The sequence below is a fragment of the Myxocyprinus asiaticus genome, chromosome 27 (genome assembly GCF_019703515.2).
Source record: "Myxocyprinus asiaticus isolate MX2 ecotype Aquarium Trade chromosome 27, UBuf_Myxa_2, whole genome shotgun sequence".
Taxonomy (NCBI): Eukaryota; Metazoa; Chordata; class Actinopteri; order Cypriniformes; family Catostomidae; genus Myxocyprinus; species Myxocyprinus asiaticus.
This window is the reverse complement of record NC_059370.1, coordinates 27,680,542-27,698,900: the sequence shown is the minus strand read 5'-3', so window position 1 is coordinate 27,698,900 and position 18,359 is coordinate 27,680,542. Positions and strand designations below refer to the sequence as shown.

Below are 18,359 nucleotides of genomic sequence, written 5' to 3'. Positions count from 1 at the left end.
GTTCACTGAGGAAAAACCAGCTAAGAACCACTCCTCCAAGTAACCTCTAACAGCATGTCTATTATATTTAGTCAAGATGTGTTTCACTTCTCTAAATCTGTAAACTCCACTTTACAGATCTAGTGTTGTAGGTGACCAGTGTCTCTAACTTACCTCATAGAACCTATGAGACAGTTTTAATATGATGATATGTAAGGTTGAATCATTACAGATATTACTTGAGACATATCAAACAGCTGTTTCATACGAGTAAATTTCACACAATTCAATTAAATACTTTTAAACATTTGTGATACATACATCTTGAATTCAGTGCTCTTTATCACAATGCACAACCACCAAATTCTGTTAACCTGAGAGAAAAGACAAACGGCTATTGAAAGATGCTGGAAGCATGTCCTAATGCCCTATTTTTGACTAATGTCTTAACCTACGCCATATAAAATATAATGGCATACTCTTCCGCGAAACCATTGTCTTGAGGTGGGGTGACTGACACACATTTTGAGTTGAACTGGAGTGCAAGGAGTTTGGGGAAGGAATCTTTACTCAGGTAGCGTGTCACGTTTCCGTGACCTCTACTGGCCAGAACAATACCAGGGTGCCTCCTGCATCTCCATCCGCTTCCTTCATGTGTCTTTCCCACGCTCGGCGTGAGGACAGCGAAGGAAATCTACTTGGAGACCTTGTAGACAAAGCTTGAAGACCCAAAAAGTCATGGGGGCAGTATTTCCTCTGTTTGGAACATTGTGAGTGCTGCTGTTTGTTTGGACAGCAGGAGGAAGACCTGTATCTGTAGTGCACAATTGCTATGTCACAATGAACAATGACATCCACCTTTTACTATCCATCTTGTTTATGAGAAGATGCAGCCAGACAACCAAGCCAAGAGTCAACAATGTACTTTCTCCTGTAAATACATATTCTGTTCTCAGTTCTTTTCAAACTGGAGAACTGGAAATGAGCCAACCATTCACAATAAACTGTTTTGGGTGTTATTGTAAATACACCTGATATTTCAAACTCCAATGTGTTAATTCTTGGAATATCCATAACAATTTCAGAGGATGAATGCATGCAAGAAGTGCCCACTGAACTTCTGTTTTTCTTTAACTAGCTGTGTGAACATTTAACCAAACTGACCACATTATTGGGGTCCCCGCTAATGAGAAAATGTCAGTCAAATTATTTTAACTCCAGCAGGGAAGGATCACCTCCTATGCGCTAGTTGAGCATTACATTTGGTGCCAGAGCACACGAGGAGCACAGACGATGTCAATGCACTCTCAAAACCTACACTGAAAAAAAATTAACCTACAAATTGTGCTTCATAGGGGAATATTTAGAATTCATTGGTTTTATCCAAGCCAAAAGCATTACTTAACATCACTTGAATACATTAGTTTAAACGAACACAACTGGGTAGATCAGGTAGAAATAGCTCTTTAAGGTAACAATTGCAGGTTACCACTTTGTACAGTGTAGTGACCTACCTAACTAGACAGCATGTTATGTGCATCACTGGCGCGTTCCGAGTCAGCTGCGCCTTTGATGTCCAAAATTAGGCAATTAAAAATTGAAGTACTAGTATATGGATTTCTGTGATGTAGGGCATTGTTGTTGCTAATTCCGCTTATTTAAACACTATCTATACTGGCTAATGTAGATTATGTTTTGTCAAATTGCTAGAGTTGTGATCGTTTTGAAAGATTACTAAAAATTGGTTAAAAATTATAAACTAATCAGTAATATTTTGCACCATATGCCCAAATTTTCATATATATATATATATATATATATATATATATATATATATATATATATATATATATATATATATAGTTTATTTTGAAAACAAATTTACCATTTAATGAAAAATACAATAAATTATTGTCTTAATAATAATATGTCGAATAAAATTAATAAATATCTATAAAACATATATCGATAAAATAACATCTTTAAAGCCAGAAATTGTTTTCTGTTGGTGCAGTGCCTTCAGATATGTGATGACATTTTCTTCCTACAGCTAGACTTCACTAAACCTCATTAAAGCCAGTAAAAATGGTAAAAAGCGCAAACTTACCACTTGATGAGACGACACGAAGAAGCAGCTGAAAAGTGAAGAAAGTTTTTACTGAGGCTTTATCAGGAGTCATTCCGTCTGTGCGAGTAGTCCAGGTACTGTAAGTTGTCTTGGTGTAGTAGGGTTAAATGCGTCTACTTCCAGCTGATATGATGGACTTTGGTTATTCAGCGATGGCACTCTAATGAAAACTCCTCAGTGACTGTAAAGGTATCTAGTCTAATACTTCGCCTGCCCACCACAAACACGAATGAAACAACTCCAAACTTCTCCTAAGCGCAGGTGCGGCGTTTGTTCTTCCTCCCTAGAACTACTAATAGTGAATGAAATTTCAAAATAATTTGTTTAATATATTATGATTCAAATAAATTATGAATAGTGAACAATGCCGCCCTACTGATAAAACATCCCACCACCTTTGGCTTTTATGCTGCGGGTTTTTCCTTTCCAAGGCTTTATATATGAGTGAAGCAGGGACGGAAGAACGCAACGTCACCATAGTAACCCCGCAGCGATACTCGTCTCTTAGTAGTATACACTGCACGCGCTCTTTTTCTGTCTTAACTTGAAGATACTGACTTACAGATATATTGATTGGAAGATATTTTGTCTAGCAAGAATCTAGATGAGTAGAATGAAGATGTTTGTCCTCTATTGTTCGATTAAATTACCTCCGGGTAAAAGGCACTTTTTTAAAACCAAAACACTAAACAGCAACAAAAACTACTACAGTACTTTCCTTAACACCTGTTTGTCACTATACACTGCAAAATATTCTGAATGTCTAAAGTTTGATTTTGAGTTGATTTGATCTAATATTTGATCATTTATAAAATGTTGCAAATTTCTATGAGTATCCCTGAAATTATCTTTCTTTTTTCTTTCTTTTTTTCTTTTTTTTTTTTTTTTGACAAAATACTTATTTGTCATTGTCAGTTTTGTTTAAGGTGATTAAATCAAAAAACATTTTAATAACTGTACAGTAAGTGAAAGGATAGTATTTGGGATAAAAAGCCCCCCTGTTGCAGGGGCTAAAGGCCCCTATAAGCTTATGTCGGGTGAAAAGATTTGTTATGAAGAGTGATCAAAGTGGACTCACATTGACTGATCCAATCACAATGGAGATTAATTTGTTTAGAATACTTATATGGATGCTATGAAATGCCAAATGTGACTGAAATGAACAGAAAATGGTTATCACTTTTCAGAAGTGTTTATTTTGAATAAGCAATATCTTAATTTGTAACTCAAAAAAGCATTGTGCTGTTTCAAAAGTATTTGCGTATTATAGTATTATACTCCCTATATTTACGTACACAATGGGTCTGTTCCAAAACTTAGTGAGCTGCCTCGCTGTCTACTGCCTACATAGGCAGCTGTCTTCTATGGCAGCATCCTTACTGAAATAAGCAGGGTCGTAGCAAGGAATTCTGGGCCTCCTGAATATATATTGCTCTAGGCACCTTACCAATTGAGCCCCCCTGGACCTTTGGGCCCCTACAATCGTTACCATCTTTCACCCCACTCGCTACAGCACTGCTCATAAGAGACCGATTTGGAACGCTCTACATAGCACTACATCTGGCAGCTCCACGCATCATAGCGCTCCTCACGTGCAGCGCACGGGTCACTCGACTCGCCACTGATTTCAATTGACCTGTTTCAGTGACGTCACTTTTCCCCGCAGTCACCATATTTGTGACCATCAACGGAAGGGAACAATGGCGATGAATGGAAAAACACCCTAAAAACAATATCAATAACAATTTTGATCCATGTCCAGGCCCAGGCAAAAATCATACAGGTCTGAAGACAGCACAAATATTGCCAAATTGCGGACGTTTATATATATATATATATTTCAATCTTGATACACTTTTTGACCTCAATTTGAAAGCACATTTTCATTGAGGTGTGCCTTTAGCCCCTTTCTACCCTATCAGTCAATGTACATTGTTTACAAAATGAACAGGGTTTATTTTTAACTTCAGAAACAGGATATGCAGCTATTTTATATCAATGTAAATAATCATGAAGCTACTTTTATCCTTCCAACACCCCATGGTGGGTGGATGCTCAACAGACTGTTTGTCTTTTTGATGCAACAAAAAGGGACACACTCCCCGCCAAGTACAGCAACACATTGTCCATTCATGTCCATCCTATAACATTTAAAATGCACAGGATGGATGTTGAGAGTTGTTTTGTCATTGATGAGGTATAATCTAATATATGAGGTTTTCTTCCCTTACTGTAATAATATTTTGAGGAAGGTCTGCTTATAGCCAATTAAGACATTTCTGATGAAATGTGTCCAGGTAAAGTTTGGCATCAGAGATCTCATTCCGATGGGAGCTATTTTTCGAATCTGCTTCACAAGCTATAGGTCCAGCATGTAACTTTTGACCCCTTGAACCAAAGCTGAACTGAAAGGTGCAATTGTGAGCCAGCTATTTTTAAGTCTGGCACAAACATATAAATATGACTGTTTGTTATTGATTTAATATTATTTATGTAGAAAACTTTAGGAAATCTTGTGTGCATCTCTCTGACCACATGTCATAGAGATCATGTTTATTTTTTCTTTCACCTTTGCAATTAAGCCCTCTGAACTGATCGCATTTCCCTCAGGCCAACATGGTGGCTAGATAAGACTTCAGCAGGAACAATTGCTGGAAGCCAAGCACTGGGAGGAGTGGGCTTTAAAGACTTCTTATTTTTGAATCTAGTGCAGTGAACACAATAAGCGACTCAAACCAATTCTGTGTACGCAGCTTGAGCTCTTTCCTTCAGCTCAACAATAACCTCCGCTGTTAAAACAAAAACTCCACCATTATCAACTCTTTCTTAACTCTTTCTCTAGAAGGTGATGAATATTATGCTTAAACAATGCTATCATACCTTCATGTCCGAAACTTTCAACGGGACCGAGATGAAAACTCAATTTTAAGTGAACAGCAGCCTGTATGCTTTAAATGAGTAATGAACTATTTACCTGAAATGTTTTCCCAAAGTTAGTTTTATTTATTTATTTATTATATATTTTTAGACTATACCTCTACCCCTTTGCTCATATCTAGCCATGGTCAGAAATAGCTGTTAAAAAAAAAAAATTCTGTGGCACTGGTTCATTTTGCAGGTGAGTTGTTAATCTGAACCCTCATTTACCCTTTGTGATGTGCAATGTTCATACTTATTTTCAATACATTTTCTTTTGCAGAGAGAAAGAGAGAGAGAGAGAGAGATGTTCATTTATCATTCTTTTATTTAGTAATTTTATAATTTGTTCTCATCTGTTCAAGATTCATTGTAAACATTGCAAATGCTTTGCAAATGCATTGTAGCATTTTTCATGCCAATAAAGCCCATTAAAATTGAATTGATTTGAGAGATATAATATAAATGTATAATATAAAGATTAATATAAATCATTGTTGTTGTTTTTTTACTTTTATTACTGTTATTCTCATTATTTTGTCTATATATTTTTTAATTGCATTGTGAAGTGTAAATTTTTATGCATGTATGCTGTATATATATATATATATATATATATATATATATATATATATATATATATAGTAGGGTAACATAAAGAAGCTTATTGATTTTCAATTGCTTTGAAAATCAATAAGCTTCTTTCTACCATGCCAATAAAGACTTTGACTTGAATCTGAAACATGACAGAAAGATGAATGAGTCCATACAAAGCCGTGTGTGAGACACCACCTTGTGGTCGTGCAGCTGTATTGCATCCAGACTTTTATTGTCCTCTTGCTGATAAACGGTCGCGCGAGGCCTCGTTTCACTCAGAATCTACTGACAAAATTGACCCGGTCTTTTAAAACCACTGTCATTGTTTTTTGTTTGTCGTCCAGCTGTTCGTGATATGGAGGAGTTTGTTGTCAGTGTAAAAAGTAAGAATCTATTTTCTGGTTGTACGAAGAGATACTAGTTAATTCAAACCGACAGAGACGTTACCTAGCTCGCACAGTAAGCTCAGTGATAAGCATTATACATGTTTATAAAGTAAATTATTTCTTATAGATATGATTACTTATTTAACTATTAGTAGTTTGATTTATTTCAGCTTAGCTGTCATGACAGTGTAGCTGTTTCATATTTGAAGGTTGACTTTGTGTCTGTCATAGACTTGTCAGAGAAACTTCTCCACAGACAGAACAATTCAAATGTGGATGAGGTGATTGAGACTCTCTTCAAAGCGATTTCATCTCTGGAGAGATCTGCAACAATACAGGATTCACAGGTCTGCATTACTTATTTCCACCTCAGATGAAATCTGGTAATTATGTCTCTCATTTTCACACACGCTAATAATATTTGTACAAAAAAAAAAAAAATTGTAGGTGGAGGAAAATGCCATTCAGTTGTGGAACTGGGCTGTGACCAAACGTGTTGGCTCAACCATCACAGAGGAACAGAAGGCCAAAGGTCTGTCTAACAACATTTTCTCTGTTTTTGATGGGCATTGGTATGTCTTTCCCCTTACATAACAACAAAAATTTTCTGAATGAATGAATAAATAAATAAACAAATCTGATGTAACTACAGATGTTTGTAAAATGTCATTTAACTTCTTGCACATATTTTAGTGCGTCATGTGGCATGCATACTTTTGTATTTTTGTGGGCCTGAGAACCCATCAGAGAATGTTGTTCGCAAGCAGATCCTGGTGAGTGAACTCTATATTTCTCATTATTTTCAACGGTTTTATCCATTTTAGTTGATAAGGTGCAGAAGGTGGAAAGCTCCATATATATATATATATATATATATATATATATATATTCATTCATAATGACCATTGTACCTGCTCTGCTGCTGTTGTAATATTACTTTTAACTCTGAAATATCTGTTTCTCAGATGGCCAGTAAAACAGGGAGAACATGGCTTGATTGTAAACAACCCAAACTAGCTGATGATTTTTTAAGGCTAGCTGTCAATGTACGTATGAATGTAGTCTCCTTAAAAAAAAAAAAAAAAGAGTAAGATATTGCGTGTGTGTGTGTGTGTATATATATATATATATAACAATGAGATACACAGACATTAGATATTGGAACATGGAAAATACAACTGGATATTTTGGAGCAGAAGAAAACTTACCCAGAATTATTATTCACCTTTATAGTGATTTTAAAACTGTAACAATAATGCTACCTCTGTCTGATTTCACAGAGCCTGGAGACTCTTTACAGCCGACTAACATCCCATGGAGATTGTGCAGAAGATATAAACTCACCAAAGGGAGACATAGAGAAAGACTTGCTTCGGGTTTTGTCTTATCAAGCTGAATCAGTGAGCAGACATTGCTTAACGTGCTACTATGAAAGCCAAAATATACTCATTCTCTGAGGGTATTGAGGGTTTTGCAGATTAGGGCAATTTTTTTTCTTTCAGTTTTCAGATTCATTTGAATCTCTATGTTTTGCCCCAATAGGCATTTTCTCAAGAGCATCATCAAGAGGCAGTGTCTTACATTCACAGATGTAAAGAAATGCTTCTGCGTCTCCCTAAAGAGGTGGACAGTCAATACAAAACTTTTGTTGATTTGATTTTGATTTAAGTAAGAGCAAGAGAGAGATTCAGGAAATAAAACTCAAAAATGCAAACTAAACATTCCTGTTTTTATTTATTTATTTTTTTTTTTTAAATCTCCTTTAGACTGGCTATGTTGCTCTCATCTGTTACAACTTTGGGGTTGACACTTTCAGTCAGGGAAAGCATGAAGAGAGCTCATTTTGGCTCAGGTAGGGATGTCTGAAATTTTTAATTACAATTTTATAATTCTTACAATCTGAATCAATTTAATATAACTAAAATATATGAAAATGTACTAATGACAAAATAATAGTTAAAATAAAACACTTTAAAATAAAGTGTTATTACTATTGCAATTACTGGTGCTGATTTGGAACTCTTCAACGAAATGTATTTGTTTTATAAGATTTTTTGCATGCATAACATTGTATTTATTGTACATTTAGCTTTATTAATAATCTAATACAATTTCTATGTTTTCTAGCCAAAGTTATGATGTAGGCAGGATGAACATGAAGTACTCACCAGGACCAGAGATGCAAGTAAGAAATATAATCAAAATAGAAATTTAACAGCTAGATGTACAAAATGTGTTGTAATCTTTTTTTGATCCGTTCAGGCCAAAATCTTGAGACTTCTTGCCACAGTTTACTTGGAATGGGACTGTCAGAAGTATCAGGAGAAAGCTCTTCATGCTGTTAGCCTAGCTAACCAGGTACCAGATTTGTCAAGGCAGACCATCAGTTTTGACTTTCTGCACACAACATGCAGTTTTCTGAAACCAGCCATTTCATTTTTCATCTCAGGAGAATATGCAGTTGTCAGGCCTCTTCTTGAAGATTCGTATCCTAGTGAGGAGTGGTAGCCCAGATGATGCAGTAAAATCTGGTGAGCCTATTTGTTTGTGGATAGTATGTTTTCTACCCCACAAATTGAAATCATGCACCACCTCTTTACATGTTACTTTCCCACTTCCTGTTAGGGCTCTCAGAGCTTCTGGACTCTGAGGTTCCACTGGAAGTGTATTTGAGCGTAGTAAAACTGCTCGTGGCAAAAGACAGGTCAAATTTCTTATCTTTTTTAGAAATTATCTTTCAAATGTATGTCGTTGAAATCTGTGGAAACATGAAACACTGAGATTTTGTTGTTTCAGGGAGGCGCTGGCCTTTGACTTCCTAAAGAGGGTGTGTCAGCAGTTTGAATCATCTCCTGAGCTGGGCTCTGCTCTGCTGCTGCATATAGAGCTGCTGCTGCAGAGGGACAGAGAGCTGCTGGCCAAGCAGAAGATCGAGGATGCAATCACAGGTAATCTTGTGCTGTTCAGGATTAAAACTGACTACTTTGTAACTCAGCGAAGTAACTAAAACCTTAAAATTGTCTTTTTTTTAATCATATATTTGTCACTAAGAATCTGTGTTTTGTCTTACTGTTCTTTTAAAAGGTTTTTAATAATTACTTTCTACACAGGACATTACACTGGAAAACAACTATCACCACAGACTCTATCGTCTCTTCACCTTCTTCTTTGGGAAAGAGCTTCCAAATACTTTGAAGTAATACATGTAGTTTTACATATATATTTCTAGCGATAGGCCACTTTGAAATCTGTGGTCACAAATTATGAACCCCCTTCATTTACGAAATTGTTTGCATCTCCCTCCAGCAAAATTGTTTGCATCTCCCTCCCCTTGCATATTTATTTGTTTTTTTGTTTTTCTTTATCAGAATTGCTATTTGAAATAGTTTTAAATATTTAATATAAATATAAATATTTATATTTTTGACTAATTTTAATAATGTTTTTCAACTATCAATAAGAGTGTACCTCCATATAAAACCAAATATAAATGCATTCTGCAATATTCCGCAGAGATTTCTTCCCATAATTTATGTTGGAAATGCGAAAAAAGTGTACAGATTCTTTTTGGGGAATATTTGACTCAGTGGTTCAACCAAGAAACAAGTGAATCTTGTTAGTTTGAGTTCTGTGTGATAGCTGACATATTTGTTTTCTTACACAGGCTAAGAAGTACTCTGAAGCTCTGCAGTGGTATAACTTCTCTCTGAGTTTCTACAAAGCAGGACAGTTGGATCAGAACTTAGCTAAACTGCAAAGAAATCGTTCCTCCTGTTTCCTGCACCTGCAACAACTTGAGAAGGTAGTTGGCAAAATAAAGTAATTTCAGTTTGCATTTGTTCACATTATTTAACAACAATAATTAACATGAACTAACAATGAACAACACTTTTACAGCACTTATCTTGATTAACATAATATTTTTTAAATTATAATTTGTATGTGTTAACATTTGTTGATGTATTATAAACTAACATAAACTAAGAATGAACAATTATATTTTCATAAGTTAACATTAACTAAGATGAATAAATCCTGTAAAATATATATTGTTCATTGTTAGCTCATGATACCTAATGCATTTACTAATGTTAACAAATTGAACCTCATTGTGAGGTGTTACCATTTCATTTTAACATCCACACTCATACAGTACATTTGTATACGTACATGTTTGTTACAAAGGTTTCCACATTAATAAAAACTTTTTTGAAGGCCAAAGAGGCAGTAGAAGAGGCAGCACGGATTGATTCATCCAGCATTTTCACACAGTTCAACATCTACAAGATCGCTGTATTAGAAAACAATGCAGAAAGAGGTAATGGAGATTAACGAATAGCAAACACTGATGGAAACAAGCATGATCAGGTGTCTCATTTTAAAACCGGTAGTGTTTCCTCAATGATTAAAAAACTGGAAATATCAGAACGTTTTAAAATTGGATTTTGTGGTTTTGTTGTATTGGAGACAAATGTACACCAAAGTGTAATCATTGTAATCATCTATTAATTTTTAGATAGATAACTAACATATTCGGAAATCAACCCCAGCAATTTCTATTAAATGTTTTTTAATAGTTATCCAGTAATTCTGAATTACTTGAAAGGGCATTGAAATCAAAGTCACTTTCAAGGCAAGTCAGTCCACTCAGCGACCATCTTTGGAACGCTCCAGGGCAGGCTGGGCAGCTGTTTTCTATGGAAACAAGTGGCATAAAAGTACAGCTCCTATCTACCTGAATGGGGAAAGACCGAAATCTCCAAAACGGTTGGTTAAGATTATGATCAAAGAACATATTTTGAAATGAGCAGTAAAATTGGACAACAATGGTTTCCTAAATTGTGCTCAGATACTGCTTAAAAAACTGTATTTTTCACGCTGGTTCAGCAAATACGCATGCGCGTTCTCGAGGTAAATGACATGCAACGTCTGTATCTAAAAGGCGATTGGCTCTTTCCAAAAAGGCAAAACTTCCTTTTCTACATCTGTTGGCCTTTGGGTGTTCCAATTTCTCCCATTCTTTTAAATACCAGTGGTCCGTTTCTGCTAAACTCAAGATGGCGAACTCAAGATGGCACCGAGTATGGCTGCTGCGTTGCGAGCTCCGACACAACATAGTAGTATTTTGTTTGTTTTGTTCACAATTCTTATGTTTTTTGTCTTGGATGCTGTCTGCCTTACTATCTACGACAGACAAACACTTTTGGACATTGGTTCAGCAATTTCACACCGTAAACCGGACTTCACATTCCTCAATGCCGACCCGCTGTTTACAAACACGCAAGCGGAGCCCTTTGTCCGGGCAGCACGGCCGCGGAAACGCAAAAGGAAAAGGGGAAACAGAGCCGGTGTTCTCATCGGAGTAAGACGCCGCGCAAATCGACCCCCGCTACCCACTATTCTACTGGCAAATGTTCAGTCTCTGGATAACAAGCTCTGCGAGCTGAAAGCGTGGATCTCTTTCCAACGAGATACAAGGGACTGCTGCATTATCTGCCTTACGGAAACTTGGATGTCTGCGGAGATTCCAGACTCAGCCATTGAACCCGCGGGGTTCTCCATGCACCGAGCGGACAGAGCTAAAAGCAGAGGAGGTGGTGTATGTTTTATGATCAACAAATCCTGGTGTGATCAGAGGAACGTACATTCTATCAAGTCTTTCTGCTCTCCTGATCTGGAATTTCTCATGCTTCTGTGTCGACCATTCTGGCTACAGAGGGAATTCACAGCGGTCATTATCACAGCTGTGTACATTCCCCCACAAGCCGACACAGACCGGGCACTCAAGGAACTGTATGGGAGTATAAGTGAGCAGGAAACCGCGCACCCTGAGGCCGCATTCATTGTGACCGGGGACTTTAATAAAGCCAGTTTAAAATCAGTCGCACCAAAATACCACCAGCACATTAGTTTCAACACACGAGGGGACCAGGTTTTGGACCATTGCTACTCTCCCTTCCGGGATGGCTACAAATCCCTCCCCCGCCCACCATTTGGCAAATCGGACCACTCTTCCATTCTGCTTCTGCCCGCTTACCGGCAGAAATTGAAACAGGAAGCACCCACCCTCAGAACGATCCAGTGCTGGTCGGACCAATCAGACTCTATGCTACAAGACTGTTTTGATCACACGGACTGGGAGATGTTACTGTCCGCCTCTGATGACGACATCGAGCTTTACGCTGATAGCGTAATGTGTTTCATCAGAACGTGCGTAGAGGACGTGGTTCCGACCAGAACAATACGGATCTATCCGAATCAGAAACCTTGGATTAATAGCAATGTTTGCGTGGCACTTAATGTGCTGACCTCCGCTTTTAATTCCGGGAACGCGGAGGAGCATAAACAAGCCAGTTATGCCCTCCGAAAAACTATCAGAACCGCAAAACGCCAGTACAGGAGCAAGATTGAAGGACAGTTTAACACCACCAACTCTAGAAGCATGTGGCAGGGAATTAACATCATCACGGACTTTAAAGGGAATAAAAACCATGAACACCGCTGCCTCTCTCCCGGATGAGCTAAATACATTTGATGCTCGTTTCGAGGGAAATAACACCGCCCTCGCGGAGAGAGCTCTCGCGGCTGAAGCTACAGAGGTTAGTTCACTCTCCGTCTCTGTAGCGGATGTAACCCGATCCTTCCGACGTGTGAATATCCGCAAAGCCGCGGGCCCAGACGGCATTCCGGGCCGCGTCATCAGAGCGTGCACGAACCAGCTGGCTGGTGTTTTTACGGACATTTTCAACCTTTCCTTCTCTTTGTCTGTAGTCCCCACATGCTTTAAAACATCCACCATTGTGCCTGTTCCAAAACAATCAAAAATAACTTGCTTAAATGACTGGCGTCCTGTTGCTCTGAACCCCATCATCAGCAAATGCTTTGAGAGACTAATCAGAGATTACATCTGCTCTGTATTGCCTCTCTCTCTTGACCCGCTGCAGTTTGCTTACCGCAACAACCGCTCCACTGATGATGCCATTGCATCTACAATACACACTGCTCTCTCCCACCTGGAAAAAAGGAACACTTATGTGAGAATGCTGTTTGTAGACTACAGCTCAGCATTCAACACCATAGTGCCCTCCAAGCTAGATGAGAAACTCCGGGCTCTGGGCTTAAACAGCTCGCTGTGCAGCTGGATCCTGGACTTCCTGTCAAGCAGACGCCAGGTGGTTAGAATAGGCAGCAACATCTCCTCCTCATTGACCCTCAACACTGGAGCCCCACAGGGCTGTGTTCTCAGCCCACTCCTGTATTCCCTGTACACACATGACTGTGTGGCAACACATAGCTCCAATGCCATCATTAAGTTTGCTGATGACACGACGGTGGTAGGTCTGATCACTGACAATGATGAAACAGCCTACAGAGAGGAGGTGCACATTCTGACACACTGGTGTCAGTAGCACAACCTCTCCCTCAACGTCAGTAAGACAAAGGTGCTTGTGGTGGACTTCAGAAGAAAAGACAGAGAACACAGTCCCATCACCATCAATGGAGCACCAGTGGAGAGAGTCAGCAGCTTCAAGTTCCTGGGTGTCCACATCACTGAGGAACTCACATGGTCCATCCACACTGAAGTCGTTGTGATGAAGGCTCATCAGCGCCTCTTCTTCCTGAGACGGCTGAGGAAGTTTGGAATGAACCACCACATCCTCACACGGTTCTACACCTGCACTGTAGAGAGCATCCTGACTGGCTGCATCTCCGCCTGGTACGGCAATAGCACTGCCCACAACCGCAAAGCACTGCAAAGGGTGGTGCGAACTGTCAGACACATCATCGGAGGTGAGCTTCCCTCCCTCCAGGAAATATATACAAGGCGGTGTGTGAAAAAAGCTCAGAGACTCCAGCCACCCGAGCCATGGGCTGTTCTCACTGCTACCATCAGGTAGGCGGTATCGCAGCATCAGGACCCGCACCAGCCGACTCCATGATAGCTTCATCCCCCAAGCAATCAGACTTCTGAACTCTTGATCTCCCACGATCAAATACGTCAGCACTGCCCTTTATTACTCTTACTCTTATATCTCACACCGGACTGTCATAAATTATATTATTATTATATTATATTCTCTCTTAACAACTGACTATCAACCGACAGCCTGAATGTCAATACAGTACAATACTGTACATTCTATATATATATATATATATATATATATATATATATATATATATATATATATATATATATATATATATACTTTTTTTATATATTTTTATTTTTATTGAATAATGTGTATCTATATAGTGCGTATTGTATACTGTACAGTGTATGTTATTATTTGTATATTGTTGAGTGTAATTATGTGTATATCAGATGTTTAAATTGTGCTGTGTTAATTTGATGTTATTGTAAATTGGTATATGTCTCGTCACTGTCACGACTGCTATGTTGATCGGAACTGCACCCAAGAATTTCACACACCATTGCACTTGTGCATATAGCTGTGTGACAATAAAGTGATTTGATTTGATTTGATTTGATTTGAACTGTCTCTGAATAAAATTAATTGGTCAAAATGTGTAGGAACCCTGAATAGAAATGCTTTAATTAGTAAATAAAAATGTTTCATTATGGTATTGAGTACCTGATTTATTGACTCGTGAAGATCTTAATGTCTGATTTTAATGTTTGTTAATAAGCTGCGGTGGCTTTGAGAGAGATTAGTGCACTGGCTCAGACTCAAGTAAACAATGAGGACCGAGTGCTAGTGACTGAGAATGCTACAACAAACCTTCTAAGCCTGGCAGCTCAGATCGCCCTGGAGGTCTGTCATATGTGATATTTCTGTTGCCATTAATCCTGTATATTTTAGCAAAACATGCCACATAATGGTTTGTAACTTGTAAATACTTCAGCAGTATTTATTTTCACTGCAGCATGAACTGCAGGAAATAGCCATCAAAGCCCTTGAGAGTCTGTGTGAACATTCACAAGATGTTGTTCAAATCCTCACTGCCTTGAGGTGAGTCATACTATCACCCCTCACCTGTGACCTACGACTTTCTCATTAAGCTTTAGCCAATATATGTTCATATCAGTGCTTATATCAACGCATTGGAGCTGAGAGAACAGCCTGAGAATCAGAAGTATCTTTTCTATAAAAACAATTTCTTTATTGATTTTTTTTTTTCTGTGTTTTGTCAGGTGTTTAGTACGACTTGTTCATTTGACAATGGAAAACTTGAGTGAGGAAAACAGGTTTGTAGATCACTGGTGTATGATTGTGACAAATAGTACATTCAACAAACGTATGCCTCCCACTGTCTTGTTGATGCAATCTGTTATTTTAACAGGAATGCCACCTTAGATATCATCTTGTCGTACCTAAAGACAGGTAAGTATGGTACATTTAACCATAATTTTTATTTTATTTTTCTTTGACCTGATTTATTCATTCTGCTTCTGAATTTACAGCTCTGCAGAGAGTGTCACAGATGAACTATATTCCTGGCCAGGACGTAGATGAGCGTTCAGAAAATGCCAACTGGTTCAGGAGAATCGGTGCATTATACTTAAACCTCTCCTCCTTCTAGCTGGTGACATGCATTTAACTATTTAGTTATTCTGTTTGATTGTGTTTCTGTTGCAATGTTGTGTTCTTAACTCTCAGCATGGAACTTAGCCCTGCAGTGTGAGCACAGTCTTTTTAGGATGAGAGATTTCTTTCTCCTCTCCTTTCAGGCAAGTTCAAGTACAAATTTCTTAGATGTAATATTCTGCATCACTGTGCAAGAAGGTTAAAATTAAGTATGCTGTTAGCTTTAGTTAATACTTTAAATTTAGTTAAGTGTAGTTAAAGTGAGTACAGTTTGATGTGCTGTCTGGCTGGGAAGCTGTCGCAGCTGTGTGCTCCAGACAGAGCTGTGTTGGTGGGGCAGAAGACGTGTCTAATCATGGCTGCTGCTGCTGCGCTGGAGATCTGCAGGAGCTCTGATCACATTGAGCAACAGGTGGTCACTCCCTCATTTAGCATAATTTATCACTTTCATTTGACTAATCAATAAGCATTAGGCAAAATATGTTTTTTAAGCTTTTAAAGGCATAAAGAGGATTAAGTCTTGACTCTTTATGTCTGGACGTCTTTAATGTATGAAGACAAAAGAGAAAAGAAGTACAGTGTATATATACAATGTGGTTTAAAAATCTTGAGTTCACTTGTGAAAATGCTTCTATTTTGTTTTTTTTTTTCATTACACATTGTAAGTGAAATGTTGAATTAAAAATGTACATGGCATAAACTCAAAACCTGATGGTCCATGTTATGGAATCAAAGGAAGGAATTAGCTGCAAGGAAATCTTTTCTTTTCTTTTTTTTTTTTTTTTTTTTATAAAACAAAGGAGGGGTTAGTTTATTCAAAAATTATAACTCTTGGAGTCACGTGGCACCATGCGAGGGTTGGACGTGTGAACGGCGAGCTCTGCGCACTTTGCTAGTTTTTAATACTTTTTATGTCATAAACCAGTGAGATTAGATACACCCTGATTCTTAACTATTATGAAGACAATATGTCAAAGAATTCAAAATCCTTGGGCTCTGGAGACATTAAAAGACACTTACATGCTCTAGCTGATACCCCAGACAGGGCCGCAGACCAGTGACTCAGTTTGGACAGTGCGGCGGGAGAGATTCAGTGTCAACTGTCGAGCATGTCGGCAATGCTGGCGAAGGTCGTTGCAGACTTGAAGGATCTTGCTGTAATACGTCGATCGATCACAGCCATGGTGACGAGTTGGTTACTAGAATGGGGTACGTCGAGAAACAGATCGATTATCTGGAGTCATCGGAGAGGGAATTAGCTGCTAACCCACTAGTGATCAAGACAGATTTGCAGTGCATTTGGGAAAAACTGGAGGACATGGAGAATCATAATCGATGAAACAACGTCTGAATTGTTGGAATTTCTGAGCTAAGGAAATCAGAGATATGGTAAAATTCCTAGATGGGCTCTTTCTGAGTCTGCTCGACATAACAGGCCATAAGCTGGAAATCGAGCGAGCTCACAGAGTCCCGGCTCGGAGATCTGCTGAGGGAGACAGGCCCCGATCAATTCTGGCCAAATTTCTGAGATCATCCGATAAAGATCTCATGTTACGTGAAGCGAGGAGTAAAGGAAAGCTTTCTTGGAAGAACCACAGCATTTTCTTTTTCCCAGACTTTGCGAATTCGACATGAGAGAAACGTGAACGATTCAGGGAATGCAAGAATCTCTTGCATCAACAGAAGGTCGCTTTTGCACTGATGTTTCCGGCCAAACTGAGAATAGATACTAAGGATGGCCGTAGAGTAGGGGTGCACCGATACCATTTTTTTCTCTTCCGATTCCAATATCGGAAATCTCAGTATCGGCTGATACTGATCCCGATCCGATACCAGTGTTGTTGTTTTTTTTGCATAATCAGTTTAGAATATCTTTACATTATTGTGTGGAACTAATTGGGTGTACTCTTTAATGTAAAGAAACATAAACCTCTAACTACACATTATTTCAATATAAATGTATAGCTTATTAAGAAAAACTTTGTTAACTAGTATACTGGATAATGTAGCAGCAAAATTAACAGTAATTCCAGTACAATTCATCAGTAGAAAAGAAGCCTTTTTTTTAATTATTTTTTTTAACTTGTATCTGGACTTTAAAGGATTCAGATCTTTTTTTTGTTCAATTTAATTGAAAGATATCAGTTCACTTTTCATTCACACATTTATTTTTTGGAACCCATTCAACTTAAATATTATAATTTGTAAACAAATGATAATAATAGTAATATATTATAATAGTAATATATAGTAATATATCTCAATCGTGCACCTTTTGTCACGGATCCACCGGTCTCTCTCTCTCTCTCTTTCTTCTTCACTGCGGTCACAGCGCTCACTGAGTTCCCCTGAGTTCTGATTATACGCACCTGCATATCATTAGTGGCTAATCAAAGACTGCATATATACCCCACTTTCACACACACTCTTTGTCTGTTCTCAATGATAGTATCTCTGAGACGCCACACCTTTCTACTGTGTCAAACATACCTGTGTCTTCATTATTGCCAGCAAGTATCATAAGACTGTTGTGAGATATCTGTTCATCGTGTCTATACCCTGTCTGGATATTTCTCACCTGCTGTTTGCCACTCTGCTCAACTGGATTTACTCACAATGTTTACATCACTGTTTCAATCATCTGTTTAATAAACCCTGCTACTGAGTTCATATCTCTGCCTCCGTGAGTCTCTCCGTGACACCTTTAACTTTTAAACCCTCACGCTTTTATTTTGACATTCTGAACTCTCCAGGAAGTCCTGTATGTGTCTGTTTGTAGGCAAGTTCACAGTAGTCTTTTTA

The 18,359-nt window shown here is 38.2% G+C and overlaps 2 protein-coding genes across 2 annotated transcripts in view; one reads left to right on the top strand and one right to left on the bottom strand.

The window, feature by feature from the left end:
- Positions 1 to 2,502, bottom strand: part of LOC127417680 (vascular endothelial growth factor receptor kdr-like) — an 86,718-nt gene extending 84,216 nt beyond the window's left edge. The window contains exon 1 of the mRNA XM_051657823.1: positions 2,087 to 2,502. Within this exon, the coding sequence (XP_051513783.1) occupies positions 2,087 to 2,159 (73 nt within the window). The 5' untranslated portion in view covers positions 2,160 to 2,502. The remainder of the gene's footprint in view (positions 1 to 2,086) is intronic.
- A 3,473-nt stretch (positions 2,503 to 5,975) lies between these two features.
- Positions 5,976 to 18,359, top strand: part of tex11 (testis expressed 11) — a 30,383-nt gene continuing 17,999 nt past the window's right edge. The window contains exons 1-23 of the mRNA XM_051657845.1: positions 5,976 to 6,003; positions 6,238 to 6,353; positions 6,454 to 6,538; positions 6,700 to 6,779; positions 6,972 to 7,052; positions 7,287 to 7,406; positions 7,549 to 7,629; positions 7,773 to 7,858; positions 8,134 to 8,191; positions 8,269 to 8,364; positions 8,456 to 8,537; positions 8,632 to 8,710; positions 8,803 to 8,954; positions 9,117 to 9,202; positions 9,671 to 9,808; positions 10,222 to 10,324; positions 14,659 to 14,783; positions 14,896 to 14,981; positions 15,164 to 15,217; positions 15,313 to 15,353; positions 15,434 to 15,520; positions 15,630 to 15,700; positions 15,853 to 15,969. Coding sequence (XP_051513805.1) covers positions 5,976 to 6,003; positions 6,238 to 6,353; positions 6,454 to 6,538; positions 6,700 to 6,779; positions 6,972 to 7,052; positions 7,287 to 7,406; positions 7,549 to 7,629; positions 7,773 to 7,858; positions 8,134 to 8,191; positions 8,269 to 8,364; positions 8,456 to 8,537; positions 8,632 to 8,710; positions 8,803 to 8,954; positions 9,117 to 9,202; positions 9,671 to 9,808; positions 10,222 to 10,324; positions 14,659 to 14,783; positions 14,896 to 14,981; positions 15,164 to 15,217; positions 15,313 to 15,353; positions 15,434 to 15,520; positions 15,630 to 15,700; positions 15,853 to 15,969 — 2,052 coding nt within the window. The remainder of the gene's footprint in view (positions 6,004 to 6,237; positions 6,354 to 6,453; positions 6,539 to 6,699; positions 6,780 to 6,971; positions 7,053 to 7,286; positions 7,407 to 7,548; positions 7,630 to 7,772; positions 7,859 to 8,133; positions 8,192 to 8,268; positions 8,365 to 8,455; positions 8,538 to 8,631; positions 8,711 to 8,802; positions 8,955 to 9,116; positions 9,203 to 9,670; positions 9,809 to 10,221; positions 10,325 to 14,658; positions 14,784 to 14,895; positions 14,982 to 15,163; positions 15,218 to 15,312; positions 15,354 to 15,433; positions 15,521 to 15,629; positions 15,701 to 15,852; positions 15,970 to 18,359) is intronic.